The sequence below is a fragment of the Solanum lycopersicum genome, chromosome 6 (assembly GCF_036512215.1).
Source record: "Solanum lycopersicum chromosome 6, SLM_r2.1".
In the NCBI taxonomy this organism is placed as follows: Eukaryota; Viridiplantae; Streptophyta; class Magnoliopsida; order Solanales; family Solanaceae; genus Solanum; species Solanum lycopersicum.
In genome coordinates, this window is record NC_090805.1 from 44,130,482 (window position 1) to 44,149,229 (window position 18,748).

The 18,748-nt window shown below is 31.5% G+C and overlaps 3 protein-coding genes and 1 long non-coding RNA gene across 4 annotated transcripts; 3 read left to right on the forward strand and 1 right to left on the reverse strand.

Annotated features, from left to right (window-relative positions):
* Nucleotides 1-977: 977 nt before the first annotated feature.
* On the forward strand, nucleotides 978-3,270 carry LOC138349168 (AP2-like ethylene-responsive transcription factor At1g16060). The gene is made up of 7 exons (XM_069299356.1): nucleotides 978-1,302; nucleotides 1,384-1,475; nucleotides 1,571-1,659; nucleotides 1,734-1,807; nucleotides 1,895-1,945; nucleotides 2,045-2,121; nucleotides 2,213-3,270. The coding sequence occupies exons 1-7, from the start codon at nucleotides 1,040-1,042 to the stop codon at nucleotides 2,782-2,784; spliced, it is 1,218 nt and encodes a 405-aa protein (XP_069155457.1). The 5' UTR covers nucleotides 978-1,039; the 3' UTR covers nucleotides 2,785-3,270.
* A 17-nt stretch (nucleotides 3,271-3,287) lies between these two features.
* On the reverse strand, nucleotides 3,288-5,560 carry LOC101255206 (dolichol-phosphate mannose synthase subunit 2-like). The gene is made up of 3 exons (XM_004241706.5): nucleotides 5,370-5,560; nucleotides 3,748-3,860; nucleotides 3,288-3,652 (listed from the first exon to the last, which is right to left on the reverse strand). The coding sequence occupies exons 2-3, from the start codon at nucleotides 3,835-3,837 to the stop codon at nucleotides 3,500-3,502; spliced, it is 243 nt and encodes an 80-aa protein (XP_004241754.1). The 5' UTR covers nucleotides 3,838-3,860; nucleotides 5,370-5,560; the 3' UTR covers nucleotides 3,288-3,499.
* Nucleotides 5,561-11,081: 5,521 nt separating this feature from the next.
* On the forward strand, nucleotides 11,082-12,779 carry LOC101254907 (profilin-1-like). Its single transcript, XM_004241705.5, has 3 exons — nucleotides 11,082-11,421; nucleotides 12,024-12,161; nucleotides 12,416-12,779. The coding sequence occupies exons 1-3, from the start codon at nucleotides 11,299-11,301 to the stop codon at nucleotides 12,548-12,550; spliced, it is 396 nt and encodes a 131-aa protein (XP_004241753.1). The 5' UTR covers nucleotides 11,082-11,298; the 3' UTR covers nucleotides 12,551-12,779.
* A 2,333-nt stretch (nucleotides 12,780-15,112) lies between these two features.
* On the forward strand, nucleotides 15,113-16,225 carry LOC101254600 (uncharacterized). Its single transcript, XR_011221796.1, has 2 exons — nucleotides 15,113-15,604; nucleotides 15,692-16,225. It is a non-coding gene; the product is annotated as an uncharacterized lncRNA (long non-coding RNA).
* Nucleotides 16,226-18,748: the final 2,523 nt, after the last annotated feature.

Consider the following 18,748-nt stretch of genomic DNA (forward strand, 5'->3'; position numbering starts at 1 on the left):
ATTTGTCTCAAGTTTAAGAAGACAAATTTGTAGCTTGGATTTTCAAAGAAAATAAAAGACCAGCTATAGGTAGAATGCGTTTTAAAGGATTTCGATATCTAAAAGACAAAGGGCAGGTGATCTATTTTGACTTCTTTTGTATTTTTATTTTACTATTTTGTCTGCAAATATGAGATCCTTAATTTGTTCTAAATGAGAATTATTGAACATTGGAACCAGACATCAGACATGTTAATTATTGGCACACGTGTAAAGGCTCATGATTAAGATCTAAAGGATTGATATAGTATACTGATCAAGTCTTTAGCATTTCACTATAATAACGAAAAAGGACGTAAAGAAAGGACGTCGTTACAAAGAGGGTCGATGGCACATAACTAAAATTTCATTTTAACTGCTAATTTGAGATCTAAATAAATCAATTTGAAACGTCATGTAAATATTATGATTATAAATAAAGAATACAGTACAAAAAAAAATCCACCTTTTTCCACAAGAAAACGTGTAGTACTATTTCCACACATATTTTAATTGAATCTTTGTATGAAAAAATTAGAAAGTTCTTCACTATTTCACCGTTTCTCAGTAAGCTGATTGAATGAGAAATGAATGGAAAAATCATGTTCTATAGCACATTTTTCACTCGTTCACGTTTGTTTCTAGTAGTTATTGTTGGGGAAAAATTAAGTAGCTAAGCTGGAAGTGTTACATAAAACCTTGAAAACATCCAACAAATATTTTTGTTTTTTTTTCTTGTATTCGTTTGAAGTCAAGAATTAAGTCATGTGAAATCTATAATTAATATAGAGGAGCATTAATTTGGCTAAAGGACACTCGAGATGACATGAAATCATCGTTTATTTTTGTCTTAAATCGAATTATTAGGTTGTTGACAGTATAAAACTAACACAAAGCAAAATGACAAAAAGACTCGATACGTTATATATACATCCATTTGTGTGTGGCAACTTAAGCATCAAGCAAAGATAAAAGACACAGCTTTTGTTGGTTCATATTTAGCAGGAAATTGAAAGAATCAATGGATTTGAACAAAGATTCATATTTAGTTAAGTCTGAGATGTCGAGCCCTGGAAAAAGAAGCATGTCCATGGTGGATTATGGCATTCCAGAGACAACAAAACGCGTGAAAAGACGAAGAAGGTCACCTCCTGCAGTTGGAGTAGTGAATGATAACATTGGCCAACAAGCTGAGCAGCAGAAAATGGACTCATCTAAAGTTGATCAAAATATTGCTCATACACCCACTGTTAAAAGAAGTTCAAGATTCAGAGGAGTTAGCAGGTAGTACTAACTAAAAATGTTGACACTTTAGTAGAAGTACTTCATTTAAGAAACTTAATAATCAATTGCCTTGGTATTTAGGCATCGATGGACAGGGCGTTATGAGGCTCATTTGTGGGATAAGGGTTCTTGGAATGTGACTCAGAAAAAGAAAGGAAAACAAGTCTATCTTGGTAAGTGTAGTGCACTTAGTGGTGCTATAGACCAATATTTGGTTCATTCAAGAGGATTGAGTTTTGGCTTGTATGTTGTGTTTTAAATTGAACAGGAGCATATGATGAGGAAGAATCTGCAGCAAGAGCATATGATTTAGCTGCAATCAAGTACTGGGGCACATCAACTTTCATTAATTTTCCAGTAATCATCATCATCTCAGACTCACAATTCTTCTTTTGTTTGAAATTATTTGACTCACTCAAACATCTCAACAGATATCTGATTATGAGAAGGAAATTGAGATAATGCAAACTGTGACTAAAGAGGAGTACTTAGCCTCCTTAAGAAGGTATTTACCCGAACTTGATTTTCAATCAGATTTAAGAAATCTTTTCACAAACCAAAATTGACCTGAGTTTTTGTTCTTCTAATGCAGGAGAAGCAGTGGTTTCGCCCGAGGTGTATCTAAATACAGAGGAGTAGCTAGGTAACTAAATTCATTCAACCACCTGTTCTAAAACTTTTACCATTTGTTGTTCAAAGTAATTAGTGATGATCTTTTCTTGAACGGATTATGTAACTTCAGGCATCATCACAATGGTAGATGGGAAGCAAGAATAGGACGAGTTTTTGGTAACAAATACCTCTACCTAGGTACTTACAGTAAGTACTTTCACCCCATTATTTTTAGCACTGATCGAATCAAAACTGTTAAAATAGGCTACCAACTCGAATCTCGTGTTCATTTCTGTAGGTACTCAAGAGGAAGCAGCTAGAGCTTATGATATTGCTGCAATTGAATACAGAGGGATTAACGCGGTGACTAATTTTGACTTAAGCACTTATATAAGATGGCTAAAACCAGGAGTCAATACGCAAATGGCATTCCAAGAATTAAGATCAGAAAATCAGGCTATACAAACCAACACTAACGACATCATAAACCCAATAAATGACCCTCAATTCACTTTTGGCTCCAATTATTTTTCCACAACTAGAGAAACTCTGCCCCCTATTCCTCAGAGCCAAGAACCTATTGAGAGAAAAATGCCCTTAAGCCCATGTAACAAGCCACCTTCACCTACAGCTCTCAGCCTTCTGCTTCGGTCATCCATGTATCGCGAGCTTGTGGAGAAGAATTCTACCACTATTGCTAACGAAAAGGACGATCCAAACATGAAGAACAAACAACAAGTGAACACAGAAGATGAGTTTGTATTTTACAGAAGTGATAAGTTGCCTGCATTGGAGTCAATGGACGAGGGTACTACTTCGTCTCATTTGGGTGATAGAGCAGGGCAGTCCTTCTGGGATGTGATGCCTTAAAATCATTTAACAGTTGAACAATTTGTAGTGAAAAATAATTGAAACTTTGTAGTCATCTTGGAATAGATGAGAAGTAGTTTCTTCATAGGACTGTACATAAAATGAACAGAAAGAATGAAAGTCTCTCTAGTCCCAAGGAAATCAGATCTATCAAATGCTTTTAGACTTGGAAAGATACATAGTTGCAAATTGGTCTGCATTCAATAATACATTTTGTTTATATGTTAGTTCCTACTGTGTTTTCTATGGAAACTTTAATAGCAGAAGAACTATGTTTGCTAGACAATTATAGGACTGTCCTTTAAGTTGAACTATTTTGTCACTTTTTTGACTTCATTCTCCAAAAATCATGGGGGCAAAAAGAAGGGTGTTGACATAACACAGGTTAGAAACTTCCTTTTTCATTCTTTTGCGTAAGGCTGCTGGAATGAGTAACAATTGTGTCAGCACATATTTTCATAGCTGAGATGTTTCATACTGCCCAGCTGATGCCAACAGTAATATTTATAAACACAATCACATTTTCATCTAATACTTTTTCAACAGTCATAAACGAGCTTGTTGTCAATATTAGTGACTACTTGAAGGCATATCTGGAATTTTCAGATCACTGTCAACACATGAAAAGAGAATTTATGTGAAACAAGCTGTTCAAAAGAAGAACTATGAAGAATCATATAATCTAACAGCTAGCAGCAGGCTTAACATGGTTGTATCATGCCTTCTTCTTTTTGGAATTGAGCATCACATATCCAGTAAACATGCTCAACAAGCAGATGAGTGTCATTCCAACAAATACGGGAATAAGAATTGCATACTCTTGAGGTAGAAAATATTTGTGCACAAAATGATCAGTATCAACCAATGGCTGAAAGACAAAAAGCATATATCAACCCCCATATGATAACAAAAGGTCTTAAAGGTCACTACATCTTGTAAGACAGATAAAAAAAAAGAACTGACCAGAATGATGACCCAGAAGGTATAATATGTGAAAATTGACAAGCTAGTAACTGTCAAAAGCAGTCCAATCGTTCTGTCAGCTAATTCCATAGTGACTCTTTCACTTGTGCAAACTGTAAATGAGGAATGCCACATTAAATTACAAACAAAAGTCACTGCCCTTTGGCAGCGGTTTGTGAATGAATCACCAAAGAAATGAAAGCAGGAAAAGCAAACATAGAAAAGGAGAAAGGGAATGCACATTGTGCACTTGAAAGAATGCAACACACATGATCAAAAGCTATGTACCACTCAAGCCAAGACAATGGCATCCATTCTTTCACAAGAACAGAACTGTAAGCTCAACACAGTTACTGAATAATTGAATATACCTCCGATTGAGCCGTTTAGAAGAACAGCAGTATACGGTTCAAGTATAAAAAAAAATTATATCCTAGTACCAAAGAATACATTACCCAACGATAACACTACTATTCCACTATATGTTTCGCTACCTTATGTCTCCCAACTATTTATCTGGTTTTATTGCACAGTCTTATGACTTAATTACTCTTGGCATCTATAGAATCATCTACCCATATATATTCCAACGAAAACTGCCAAAAGCTCATAGAAAGCCTCTGTCCAGGCCACACAAATATTTTAAACAGAGAAGAGGAGAGGAAATGACATTTTAATAAACAAAACGTTCCCAAGAAATCCAAATCCAGAAGAAGCATATCAGCTACTGGAAAAAAGGATAGAATGGAGGAACCTAGCAGATAGTAGACCAAGCTACATTTTATCAGAATGTATGGTCGTCCACCAAAGTGCACAGCTATTTTTTTATAGTGCTTCTGAAGTTAATCAAATGTCAACTAGATTTAAATAAACAACACGACAGATCACTACCTTCAGATTCCTATAAACCAAAGATTCCCTTTGAATCATCCAACAATGTAGTTCAAACAAATACCTAAAATAACTAAATCAGAACTCACAAAATAACTAACTAGGATATTATATTAAAGAATTGGTGAAGTAAAGCATGATGGTGCTAGTTATTTCACTAGTGTATCATGGTTTCCTTCTGGCAGCACTTAAATCTTTATCAGTCATCTCCAAAGTAGTAGGATATATCCAAGCTGAATACATTGATTAACACATACACCAAAAATGTCTATGTTTTCATTTCTGATGCAATAGTCAATGGACTATGCTAAAACACTAATCTAAAATCAAGTGGTAATCCTTGCCACAAGAATCTCCAAAACCACCCACAAGCTGCTACTATATTCTACTGAGCCTCAAATTTCACAGAGGCTGCTAAGATCTTCACATACGCACACTTACAGATAACGGGACATTAATTTGCAAATTCTAGTCCAATCCAAACCTCATAACCACATTAACAATGTAGATGCATTGCGCGTCAATTAAAAAAAAATAGTTTTCCAGAACCAACATTTGAGTAATTCATCATCTCACTAGAGAATCTCCAAAGACTTACAATTAAAACAAAAGACATACGCAATCTGATTCCAAACACCGATCATTCCATAAAGGCATAAATGAACTTCAATTCCATAATTTTCCAAGCTAAGTTTAAAAAAAAAAAAATTCACAATTAATGGAGAAATTACCTTCAGAAAAAACTATTCGTGTTGTTAAACACTTGGGTTTTAGATCATGAAGATCGTTACAATCGATATGGATTTCTTTGTATTTCCATCAGTTCCATTTCACTATAGTTTTCTCTGGATAGATTCGGAGAGGAGGATCCTGAATAAATGGGCCAAATCAATATTTTCCTTCACATGGACCGAAATGAAATGATCCTAGCCGCGCGGCCCGAACTTATAAACTAAAAATTTATTTTTTTAAAAATATTATTTAAAATGTCATTATTTTGAAAAAGAATATGTTTCCGATTTAAATTCCTATTTTATCTCTTAAAAAAATAATTTATGTATATTTCTATGTATATCCATAGTTCACTTTTCCCAAATTATTTTAATTTTAAAAAAAATAAAATCTGTAATTTTTCTCCATATCTCTCTCTTCCATATTTATTCCATAAGTAAAAAAAATAAAATTTTCGCTCTCCATATTTTCATGTTCATATTTCTATTCAACCTTCAAATCCTTCTTTTCTTCAACTCCAATTTTTTTATTATCTTCTACCGAAATACTTTTTTTATATCTTTAAAATCTGGATTCACACAAATTCCTCTAAATAAGGTATTTTCATGGTTATCTTTTTTTCTTTTAGATTTATTTTCATTTTATTGTTGTTTAAATCATTGATGAAAGTAGGATTCTTCTCGTTTAGAACTATAAAACACTCTTCAAAGAATAATTCTAAGAGACACTATTCATCTTAGTAAAACGGTTTCTAGTGATTTTCTATCATTCAATCTATGTATTACTCAAGAATTAGTGGATATTGTAAAAATCTGCTTCTAAAATTAGGGAAGAGAGACGACAAGAATAAAGGCTTCATCAAATTCAGATTGGAAACGTAACTCGTAGGGTACAAGAAAAAGACGGCGAAGACCAAACTGTTGATGAAAAGGTATTTAAATATTTTTTGCATGTTTAGATTTTCGCACGTTGAGTTGAAGTTAAATAACAATTTGTTCAACAATATGTACTGAATATATTTGTAAATTTCTTGTTATGTACATTGTGCAATATTTATTAGTTTGTATTTTGTATTCAGTTGTTATTTTATTATTGTATTTTGGGGTCAGTTTTTGTTAATTTTGATAATGTATTAATTTTTTTCATTCCTTTGTATTTTTTTCACATTTGTAAATATTCAATAATTTATGAATAAATTTTACTGACTATGACATTTCAGAATTTATTAATAAACTTTTGTTGGATTTGTGTTGTATACTATGAAATTTTTATGTATTTGTATTTGTAATTTATTCTTAGAATTTTATATCCTTTCTTAATTAATATTCAAATTAGTATGTATGCTATAAATATTTATATTCATTCAAAATCTCATGTTGTATAGTTGTGAATCTTGTATTTGTTTCTAATTGAATCCATCCCAAATATATACTAACTAGATATGTATATTATTTACATGAAGAACAAAATATTTTCTTTTTATATATATAAAAAAAATTCAGAAATTTGTATCCTTTCTCAATTTGTATTTAAAATCGTATATATACAATTAATATTTGTATTCATTCAAAAATTATGTTGCATAGTTTATAAATTTGATATTTTTTTCTAATTTGTATTTATTCTAAAGGTGGGGTATGCGCGCTTCGGCGCTCGTTTGACCTTAAAAATGGGTCGAACTGACCGTGAGGGCAAACCGGATGCATAGCCAAGGTCTTGATAGATGCCAACAAATTTTTTTGGCATTTTTGACATCGAAATCCGGATCACCCAAAAAATGATTTGCTATAGCACATGAAAATAATCTAAATGGGTGGGGGGAGGGGTATGGGCTCTTCGAGGCTCGTTTAACTTTGAAAATGGATCGGACTGGCGTGAGAGCCAATCGACTGCATAACAAAGGTCTTGACCGACGCCTACAAAAAAATTTGCATTTTTGACGTCGGAATCTGGATCTCCCAAAAAATGGTTTTCTATAGCACACGAAAATTATCAAAATTGGGGGTATGCGCGTTTCGAGGCTCGTTTGACCTTGAAAATGGGTCGGACTGGACGTGAGGGCCAACCGACTGCATAGCCAAGGTTTTGACGGACGATCAATTTTTTTTTGGCATTTTTGACACTGGAATCCGGCTCACCCAAAAAATGGTTTGATATAACACTTGAAAATCATTTAAATGGGGGGTATGCGCACTTCGGAGCTCGTTTGACCTTGAAAATGGCTCGTACTGGCCATGATGGCCAACCGGCTGCATAGCCAAGGTCTAGATGGATGTCAATACAAAATTTTGGAATTTTTGACGTCAGAATCCGGATCACCCAAAAATTGGTTTTTTATAGCACACGAGAATCATCTAAATGGGGGTATGCGCGCTTAGGGGCTTATTTGACCTTTAAAATGGGTTGGACTGGCCGTGATGACCAACCGGCTGCATAGCCAAGGTCCTGACAGACATTCACAAAAGATTTTGACATTTTTGACGTCGGAATTCAGATCACCCAAAAAATAATTTGCTATAGTACAGGAAAATCATCTAAATGGGGATATGCGCGCTTCAGGGCTCGTTTGACCTTGAAAATGGGTCATACTAGCCGTAAGGGCCAACCGGCTGCATTGCCAAGGTCTTAAACGACTTCCACAATTTTTTTTGCATTTTTTACATCGGAATTTGGATCACCCAAAAAATAGTTTGCAATAGCACACGAAAATCGTCGAAATGGGGGTATGCGCGCTTTAGGGCTCATTTGACCTTGAAAATGGGTCGGAATGACCGTGACGGACAATCGGCTACATAGCCAAGGTCTTGACGGACGTCCAAAATTTTTTTTGGCATTTTTGACGTCGGAATCCGGATCACCGATGGTTTGCAATAGCATTTGAAAATCGTCTAAATGGGGGGTATGCGAGCTTCGGGGCTCATTTGACCTTAAAAATAGGTCAGACTGGCCGTGAGAGACAATCATATGCATAGTCAAGGTTTTGACAGATGTCAATAAATTTTTTTGGCATTTTGGACATCGGACTGGATCACCCAAAAAATAGTTTGCTATAGCACACTAAAATTGTTTAAATGGGGGGTATGCGCTCTTCGGGGCTCGTTTGACCTTGAAAATAGGTCGGACTAGCCGTGAGGGCAAACCGAATGCATGTCCAAGGTATAAAATGGACGTCCACAGAAAATTTTGACATTTTTGACGTCAGAATCCGGATCACCCAAAAAATGATTTGCTATAGCACACGAAAAATCGTCTAAATGGGGGTATGCGCGCTTCGAGGCTCGTTTGACCTTGAAAATGGCCCGTACTAGCCATGATGACCAACCAGGTGCATAGTCAAGTTCTAGATGGTCCTTTTTAGTGAAAGTATAAGCGAAATGTAAATTTATGAAAGCAGTAAACATTTAGCATTTCGATAGAACCTGTAACAAATAGACAGTTTAGAAAAAATGGTAAAATAAATAAAACATATAAACAAACATATTTAGAGAATCAAACAAATAAGCAAACAATGTAGAGGATTAAGCAGGTAAGTAAATATATCAGGAGGGGTATTAAAACATAGAAATTACACAATAGATAATAAAACAAATAACAATAAAAATAAATAATAACTTAACATACTAATAACCAAATTGGCATGCCAGAATAGTTGATTTTAAGTGCATTTGTTTCATGAGTAGCAATTTTTCATTGAAGAAGATGATATGCCAAATTCATATGAAACTGTCGAGTTTTGTTACTGGACATGTCTAGATACTTTCCAAATATACTAGATCTGAAAAACACTAGTAACTTATTTGTCATCTCAACAAGAGGCACGTTGAAATTCAAGACACGTTGGAGCCAATTCTAAACGGCTGGGTCCATTAGAAAAAGCTCCAACTAATCCAAACATCTCAAGATTATAAAAATCGGCCAAATAGAAATTGCCCATTTTTGAAGGTATGGATCCGAAAATATGAAAAATACTTTGATCAATATAGAAATACTTTGATCAGTATAGAATACTTGATGAACAAAACTGTTATTTCTTATTTGAATAAATTGGTTGAGGTACCGTATCAGTCATTGGTATTGTACGGAGGGCTAGTGACTTAGATCGCGTTAAAGCAGGAACTGATAAGTCGTTATGGTTATATACCAGTGGAAGATGTGGTTGAGGAATTTAATAAATTGAGCCGACTAGATTCTGTTGATGAATTCCTTGGGAAACTTGAGGACCTTGACATCACCATTAAGGATAGGTACCCCATCCCTGTAGTGGATGACAAATAAATTACAAGTATGAGGAAGGCTTACAATGGGCCTGTGCAGATGCAACTTTGATTTATTCTTTTTAATTTGCATATGCTAAGTTACATAGAATGGTAAAGTCACAAAGTTAGTTACAGCTAGCTATACTAGTGTTAATAGTATTTACTTAAAAGTACTATTTTTTTAAGGGTCTACCAAATTAAACATGGTCAAGTAAATATGAAAAAGAAAAAAAAACATTAGTAAGTGTTTTCAATTCATGTGACAAGATTTATGACAACTAGGAGTGATATAATATAATTATTAATTAATTTATTGTTTTTTCAACATATATAGGGCTGTCACAGTTTTAAAAATGAGATGCAAAAGGGTTGTCCCCATAACTACATCTAGTTGTTCATAAACATGAAATTGAGATCCTCGTTGGAATTAGATTTTTACATCCATAAATAATAAATTAAATTAAATTAAAAAGCTAACGAATAGTAGTTGAAATATCTAATATCTATAATCTACTACCTTATATTTAAATGAAAAAATTGTATATAATAGCAAATTACTAACCTAAAATAAAATAGAGTGGCTAGGTTTGATTTAATTGTGCTCCATAGCAAACGTTTGGAAAATCAGGCGCCGATCTCCCAAATATCTCGCTCGCCACTCTCCTCCAATCTCTCGCTCGCTTCCCCACTTTTTATACAAACACAAGTGTATAAAAATTGTTTCTAATTGTATAAAGCAGAGAAAATTGTATAAATACATATATTTTTGTTCCCCTCTCTCCCCTCTTCCAGATCTCGCTTACCACTCTCCCAAATCTCGCTCGCCACCCTCGCCTTTCTCACTTATACAAACAGAAGCGAAATGTATAAATTGTGTTTCTGTTTGTATAAAGCGTGAGAAAATTGTATATACACATGCAAGTACATATATTTTCGTCCTATACACTTATAATTATACAATAAAAATACTCCCCTGCCCAGTTTCTTTTGTCTTTCTCTCTTTCTCGTTTTATATAATTTTCAAATTGTATCTAATTTCTCTCTTTCTCGTTTTGTACAATTCGATTCAATTGTATATTCCTTGTCAAGTCTCTTTTGTCTTTTTCTCTTTCTCATTTTATACAAATTCAAATTGTATATAATCGTTCTATACACTTATAATAATACAATTCGTTTTATATACTTCGTTTTATACAGTTCTCTGCCCAAGTGTCTTTCTCTTTCTTGTTTTATACAATTTGCTTCAACTGTATATGTATAGCGAATTATATAGTTTCTATGTTTGCTATGGAGCGCAATTATACAAACTTTGCTATAGCATACAAATATGAATTTTTTATTTGCTATATGTGAAAGTTGCCCTATTTAAATTTAATTAACTCTATATAAGTATACAAAAAATGTTTATCTATGTTAAAGAGAATACATATTGATTATCTAGTAAAAAAAAAAAAAGATTCGTCTGTGTGTTTGTTACATCCCGCATCATTCTCTCTTCCTCAAACACAACACCTAAGACCTAAGTGAGTTCCCAACTTTTACAAACCTTTCCTATTTATACTCTTCTTCCCCCTTTTGCTCCTTTGAAACAACCAAATCCCCAATTCTAACAAACTATTCAAGGAACAAATTAAGGATTAAGGGAAAAAAAAAACATTTTTTAGTAGCCAAAATGTCGTGGCAATCCTATGTAGATGATCACTTGATGTGCGACCTTGAAGGCCATCGCCTCACCTCAGCGGCTATTCTTGGCTTTGATGGCAGCGTTTGGGCTCAAAGCTCTGCATTCCCTAAGGTTAAATTTATATAATCATATTGTCTGAATCAATTTATTCGAGTATGTTTTATGTAGTTTTGTGGATTTTTAAATAATGTTTAGATCAATGTCCATAACAATTTATCGAGTATATATATATGTGTGTTATCGACTAATAGTGATATTTGGATCAATGGCTAATAGTGAACTTATCGAGTAACTTCTTGTGGATCTATTCGTTTCACTTTTTTTTTTCTTTGTACAATGTTACATCTCTTGGAAATGGATCTATCCTTTTGTTGTGAAATTACATCTATCATTTATGATTATGTTGGTTAATTGTTACTTAATAGACTTTGTTGAGATAAATTGATGTGCCTTAGCAGCTTTTGACATTATGATAAAGGTTGAATTTGACTTATTGGAACAAATATACTGTGTGTGGAGGAGTGGAGCGAACTGGTAGGCAATGTCAATATCGTTTCTATATCAAAGACTGGCTTCGAACATGATGGTTGCTTGATGATTATGTTGCATGTGTTCTTGTTAATAATTGTAGCTTTTTGACATTATGGTAAATGTATGACATTGTTGTTGAGTATAAATGTTTAATTAATGTGCTGTATCTTTTGTCTTTTTAGTTTAAACAAGAGGAAATTATTAATATCATGAAAGATTTTGATGAACCTGGATTTCTTGCTCCCACTGGGCTATTCCTTGGCGGCGCAAAGTACATGGTCATCCAAGGAGAACCTGGCGCTGTCATCCGTGGCAAAAAGGTGTTTATACCACTCTTCGTAAAATTTTTAATTTCTCGCTCGATATTTGGTATTTATATTAATATTTGATTAAATTTATATTCTTTTCAATCACTCCCCTGTTACTTTTTCTATTTCTTCTCTTGTCATTAAAATCAATTCAAATCTGCTACTAAATCTTTTGCGATGAAAAGCGCCTGAGTACTAAATTTATAATTATCTTCAGCGACAATTAATTAACAGAAATAAATTAATTGTAGTCGTGTTTTATGTAGGGGGCTGGTGGAATAACAATTAAGAAAACAGTTCAAGCTCTAATTTTTGGTATCTACGAAGAACCAGTGACTCCAGGACAGTGTAACATGGTTGTTGAGAAAATTGGAGACTACCTTATAGACCAGGGTTATTGAAATTTCATAAATCCCATAATTAATCTTCTTTTTTTTTTTGTATTTTAATGATTGATCTTCTTCATCTAGTCACTGAAGTTCTTTTTTTTTCCTAAACAAAAATAACTAGCCTAAAAGTTACTATTAATTTTGTTATATAGTTTACTGAACTAAATCTTGTGTATTGATCACTTTTTAAGACTTTTTATTGGTACCACGTCTTATAATAAAACAAGATGTTTAAATTGGATTTCTTTTTTTTTTAGGAGTGAACTGTTTTCCTCTACTTTGAAGAGTTGCAAAAGAGTCAACAACATTAATAATAAAAATTGAAAAAGATCAAAACAGATTATAATCTTTCAAATCTGTTATAAGAAGAAATTTCATATTTTGGTCGCATTCTTTTATATTGTTAAATCTTCATCGTATTTATATTCTTCGTTCATCGAAAAGTTCATACATTTGTTGGGCCGGGGTTTCAAAAAAATCAATGTTGGGAAATATTTTTTAGTTATAAGTCATTTAGGAATGACGTGAACGCTGAGTCTCAATTAGGGATGTTTATGATTTGGATTAAAAATCGAATTAAATCGATTTAATTTGAATTTTAATTTAATTTTAGATTATTAAGAATCGATAACATATGATTTGATTATGATTTTGTTCAAAAAAAATTAAAGAAATAATCGAACCGAATCAATAAGTTATATACATAAATTTTATTACTATACATAGATAATATTTATATTCATAAATGATTAAAAAAATTTATATATGTTTCATCAAATTTATTTATAATTTACGTGTGAAAAAAATGTCCAAGTTGAGAGCATTTTTTTTATTGATTTTATGTATATGAGTGTCTATCGAAATTCTTTATTGTGAAATAAAAAAGTATTATTGTCTCTTCCTTCTAATGCTAAAACAGTGGAATTTGAAGTTTTACTCTGTAAATTCAATGATCGGAATCTGTAATGTCATTCATATTAACTATTTTTTTTATTTGAATGGATTATCGTCATTTTTTTCACGTTTTGAATGAGTTGTTTTTTTATTTTTATGTATGGATAATTATTAAATAATCGAATCAAATTAGAAGCAAAAATAATCAAACCAATAAATATACATTATCTTTAATTTTATTTGATTTTAATAAATTTAAATTAATTTAATTTTAATTTTAATTTAAATTAATAACCGATCTAAATCAACTCGTGGTCTCAATTGTTTGAGCGGTGATATAAACGTATAACGCAGTATACTAAGAAACAAGTGGCTGCGTCAATTGGCTGATCATATATTTTGGTCCTTTTTGTCATCCTTATCTATACAAAGCAAAACAGAAAAAGGATCAAAAAATTTTGCAACACTTGACATGAAACGTAAAGGAATAACATGAATTTAATTTTAATTTAATATAAGATAATATATTAAGAAATTATTTTTTTATACATAAAAAGATCTCAAAATAACATGCAACATAACTGGCAATAAAATGTTGAAACAAGGCATATACTGTTCAAACAAAAGGTATTGTATAAGTATTACAATTCTTTTTATTTTAAAAAGAAATTTTTTGCTTGAGTTATTGATATAACTGAATCGAAGAACTACAATATTTTTTACTATTTTGGAGAGAACTATTCTGATTGAGTTATTGATATGATTGAATCGAAGAATTAGAACGTTTTGAGATTCAAGAAATTACTCTTTACATCGATATTATAAATTCAAAGTGTTTTTTCTATTTAAATTGAAGTAGTAAGCGTTACGTTCATCCATTTTCCTTATGAGGGATATATTCATATTTATTTTCCCATCCTTTGCTACTATATTTTATCATATTTTGAGTGGTCACTAAAGAAGAACTAAAGTAATACCTCTCTCGTCTCCCAAGTCAGTGGTGATGATCAGTTAATGTAGAATTATTGTTTTGATAACAATTTGAAACAATAATTAAATTTTATATTTTTCGTATTATCTATAAATTATGAATTAAATCGTGAAAATAGCTAGTAATATATATTAAAAAAACTACATTTTAAAGTTATAATTTTTTTTAATTATATTAACACGAAATATTTTATATATCAAATTATTTTTTAATTTTTCCGAATATATATGTCTGCCTAATTGAGGGCCTAAGAGACCAAGACAGACACTGACACGGATATGGATGGTTTCCCTTTCTATCTTCCAGACTCATACTAATGATCGATACGTTCACTTTTTAAGTTTTTGCGTGTCGATAAGATAAAATCATTTTAATTTATAATATTCAATTATTCTAAAAATAGATACAAATTAAATAATAACCTTTTTCATATAAAAGAGAGAAAAAAAAGAGGAGTTAAATTGGACATAAAAAGTTTGATTACGTGTCATATTAAATTAAAATTACTACTTGATAATAACGTAAAAAATATTTATACAAGGCATTAAATCAGTAAATAAAATGGTAATGTTTATCCTCTATATTGAAGGCATTCATTGGAAACCAACCAACAATAAAAGAAGATAATATCGAATATTAGGATAAGGCAAGCAGGCAGGACATATTCAATTCTCAATTTATTTATTTTTCATTTATCAAAAATTCCCACTATTTAGACTGCCTTTCCTATTCAGCTTTTGACACGTGTACTTTTATTTTAAATGTTGATCTTTAAAATCAACTAAATCCACACATTATCTTCTTATGCATAGACACCTATATATATATATGTGTGTGTGTTTCCTCAACATCCAAAAAAATCCCATGTTTTTTTTTCCAACCTTTATCGACCAAAAAGTTGTTTCTTTTCACTTTTTTCTAGTACGAAAAATGGGTGATAGCAATATTGAGATGTTTAAAGATGAATGGTTTCAATGTGGTAATAATTTGGAGGACAAAAATTGTTCTTCATGGATGATCAATGAAGGTGATAATGATAGTCCATCGTCTTCATCGATCGGAGAATCGTCGTCAACGATTTCGAGTTTAAATTGTAATTCTTCACTAGATACAATGGATGATGCATCTTCGGATGGGGCTTTGTCCGATTTATCCACTCTTATGACTCAATTGCCAATAAAGTAAGCGATTTAAATTATAATAATTTAACTTATATATACTGATACTATAACGTTAGTATTGTAACGTGTTACGATTTGTGAATGCAGGAAAGGGCTTTCGGAGTATTATGATGGAAAATCGGAGTCATTTACATGTTTGGGAAGTGTTACAAGTTTAGAAGATCTTCCAAAGAAGGAAAATCGTTGTAATAGGAAAATGAAGAAATCGTTATACAAGTCATATACACTTCCTAAGACAATCATGTTCAAGAAAGCTTCGAGGAGTTCATTTTTATCGTCTTGTTATGCTAGTAAAAGGCCAAATTCTTCTATAAGCAGGAGTAGGCCACCTCTAATTCCTGTACAAAGAACCTAGTTTTGCTAATTAAATAGATATATGATCACCTTAATTAGCATATTAACTTAAATTATTCCTTTTTTAACTAATAAATGGTTTTTGTAGACATGGTATCATGATTGATTACTAATTTACGGTTGTCAGGTTTGGTTGCTCACTAAAAGTACAGGCCGGGTCCAAACCAAATTGTGAAAGACCCCTTTTCCCTTATGTCACTCGGGAATGGGGAAACTTATGTGAAACTTTCCCTCACACCTCTTTTTATGGAAGAATTTGTTCGACTATGCTTTACAATTTCGTAATTCAATATTGTTAATGTCTATGTTTATAGTTAGCTAGGCCCTCAATCACTCTCCCTTAAATTAATAACACGATTTACTTTTGGGTACATTGATCTTTAAATTTTAAAATTTTTACACTTCAAAATTTTGATCATCTCTAGCAAAACGTAAATTTTTTAGAAGCGTCAAACATAACTTATGAAATAATTTTTTAAGAGGTATGAAACATAACTTGTGAACTATTATGTCGGTGATTTTTTTTTGAGACAACTTTCACATATAACAAATAAAAAATGTATATTTGTATGCTATAGCAAAGTTTGCATAATTGTGCTCTATAACAAACATAGAAACTGTATAATTTGCTATACACATACGGTTGGAGCGAAGTGTATAAAATGAGAAAGAGAAAGACACTTGGACAGAGAATTGTATAAACGAAGTGTATAAAACGAATTGTATGATTATAAGTGTATAGAACGATTATATACAATTTGAATTTGTATAAAATGAGAAAGAAAAAGATAAAAGAGACTTGAACAGGGAATATACAATTGAATCGAATTGTATAAAATGAGAAAGAGAGAAATTAGATTACAATTTGAATTTGTATAAGACGAGAAAGAGAGAAAGGCAAAAGAAACTGGGCAGGAGAGTATTTTTATTGTATATATAATTTTAGGTTATTAGTTTGCTATTATATATAATTTATCCCTTTTTTTAACAATATAGTAAAAGTGCAAATGACGCCACTCCTATATCATTTTGGGCTGCCTTTGACTCATTTAATTTGAACATTCTCACTGTAAAATGGAGCCCAAATAACAAGTGGAGTTGGACAACTCATGAATCTTTCACCTTTTTAACTAAATCTATTAAGTTATGCTCATGTATTAATTGTCCATTATGATTAAGTTATTTATCTTTGATTATTATATGTTCAGTTATATGTTATTTATGTCTTTATTGGATGGGAGTAGATATTCGATACAAATAAATTTTTATTTTATCTGCGCATGTTTTTATATATATAAACCATATACACTAGTATTTTCTAATTCTTTTTTTAGGCCCCTCTCTCCCTTTTTGGTTTTGATTGAATCGATCCATTCTCTTGGAAGGTCAAAATTGTGGAACTTTTGTCTTTTATTTCATAAAAACTTCATCGAAACTATTACTTAGAAAGTGAATGGAAAAACAGACTGTATTTCATAAATCATTTGACTAAACAACAAATGAGCCGTTTGTTTCAAATCATATGTTTTAATTCATCCACATTAACACACTCACTTTTCAAAATTTCAAAGTTTGAAATCATGTTATTACGAGGATATGGGACTAGACTATAATATAATATACTCCTATTTCAAGTAAACATAGTTTTTCGTGTAAGTTAATGAATAAACAAATTAGATCCTAAGATAAGATTATTTAATTTATTATAGTATAGGACGAGGACCACGTTATGTGACGAAAGCAATGCAACTAATTCACATGTCCATTGTCTTTCTTCTTGTCATTCTTCTTTACACTTGACATGTGTATATATATTCTACCACTTCTTAACGGACATGCTAACTAATTAGGGTTATTCATTCATTCTCTTATTACCGCTCAGTTTTCATACAAGTTTTGGTTAATTTCATCGTATATGTGCATCAATATCAAATAACTTTTTCCATCATAACTTAAATAAATGAAGAAAAAATCATATATATTATCGTCAAATATATATATGTGTGTGTGTGTGTGTGATGGTTAATTTGTCTTGACACAAAATTTACAAAAGATTTTTTTTTTTGAAATTTGTGATCTAAAATATGTTACTCATTATTAATAATAAGTAATCTCATTATTAAAGGTAGACTAGAAATTTCAAAATCTATTTGCAAAGGAAAGAATGTCACATTAATTGAGATGAAATGAGTAATAATTCAGTAAAATAATTGACATAAATATTTATCCACAAAATAGTAATCAAGAAATGTATATTTTTTTAGATATATATAAACTTTTAATTAAAAAAAAATATATGTTTAACAAGCGAGTATAATTATTTATCGACGACCAATGAAATAAATAATTTATTCTATATAATACCTACAAAATTTTAGACATGAAATCTAATGACGCTCGACTAATTCTTAGGTATAGTTAGAGGGAAAAACTAGGTGTGCGTGGATATAATAAATAATTTGCTCCATATTTACCCCTAAAAGATTTTAAATATGAAATCTCATTATCCTTGACTCACCACTGTTAATTTTATACTTAGATCCTTATTCAAATTTTATTGTCTCTTAGGTAATATATAATTGGAGGGAAAAATTGGGTGTGTATGGATAATAATAATAATGATAATTTTGCACAAAGGTAGATACAGTCAAAGAGTAGATAATTACATAAAGACCCTTCCTCCTATATTCTTAAAAATGATGATGTCTTTTAGGAAGAATTAAGAGGGTGTGATGATGCAATGGGGTACAAGTTTCAAGACTAAAATATCCTTTTTGCACCAAAGGCCAA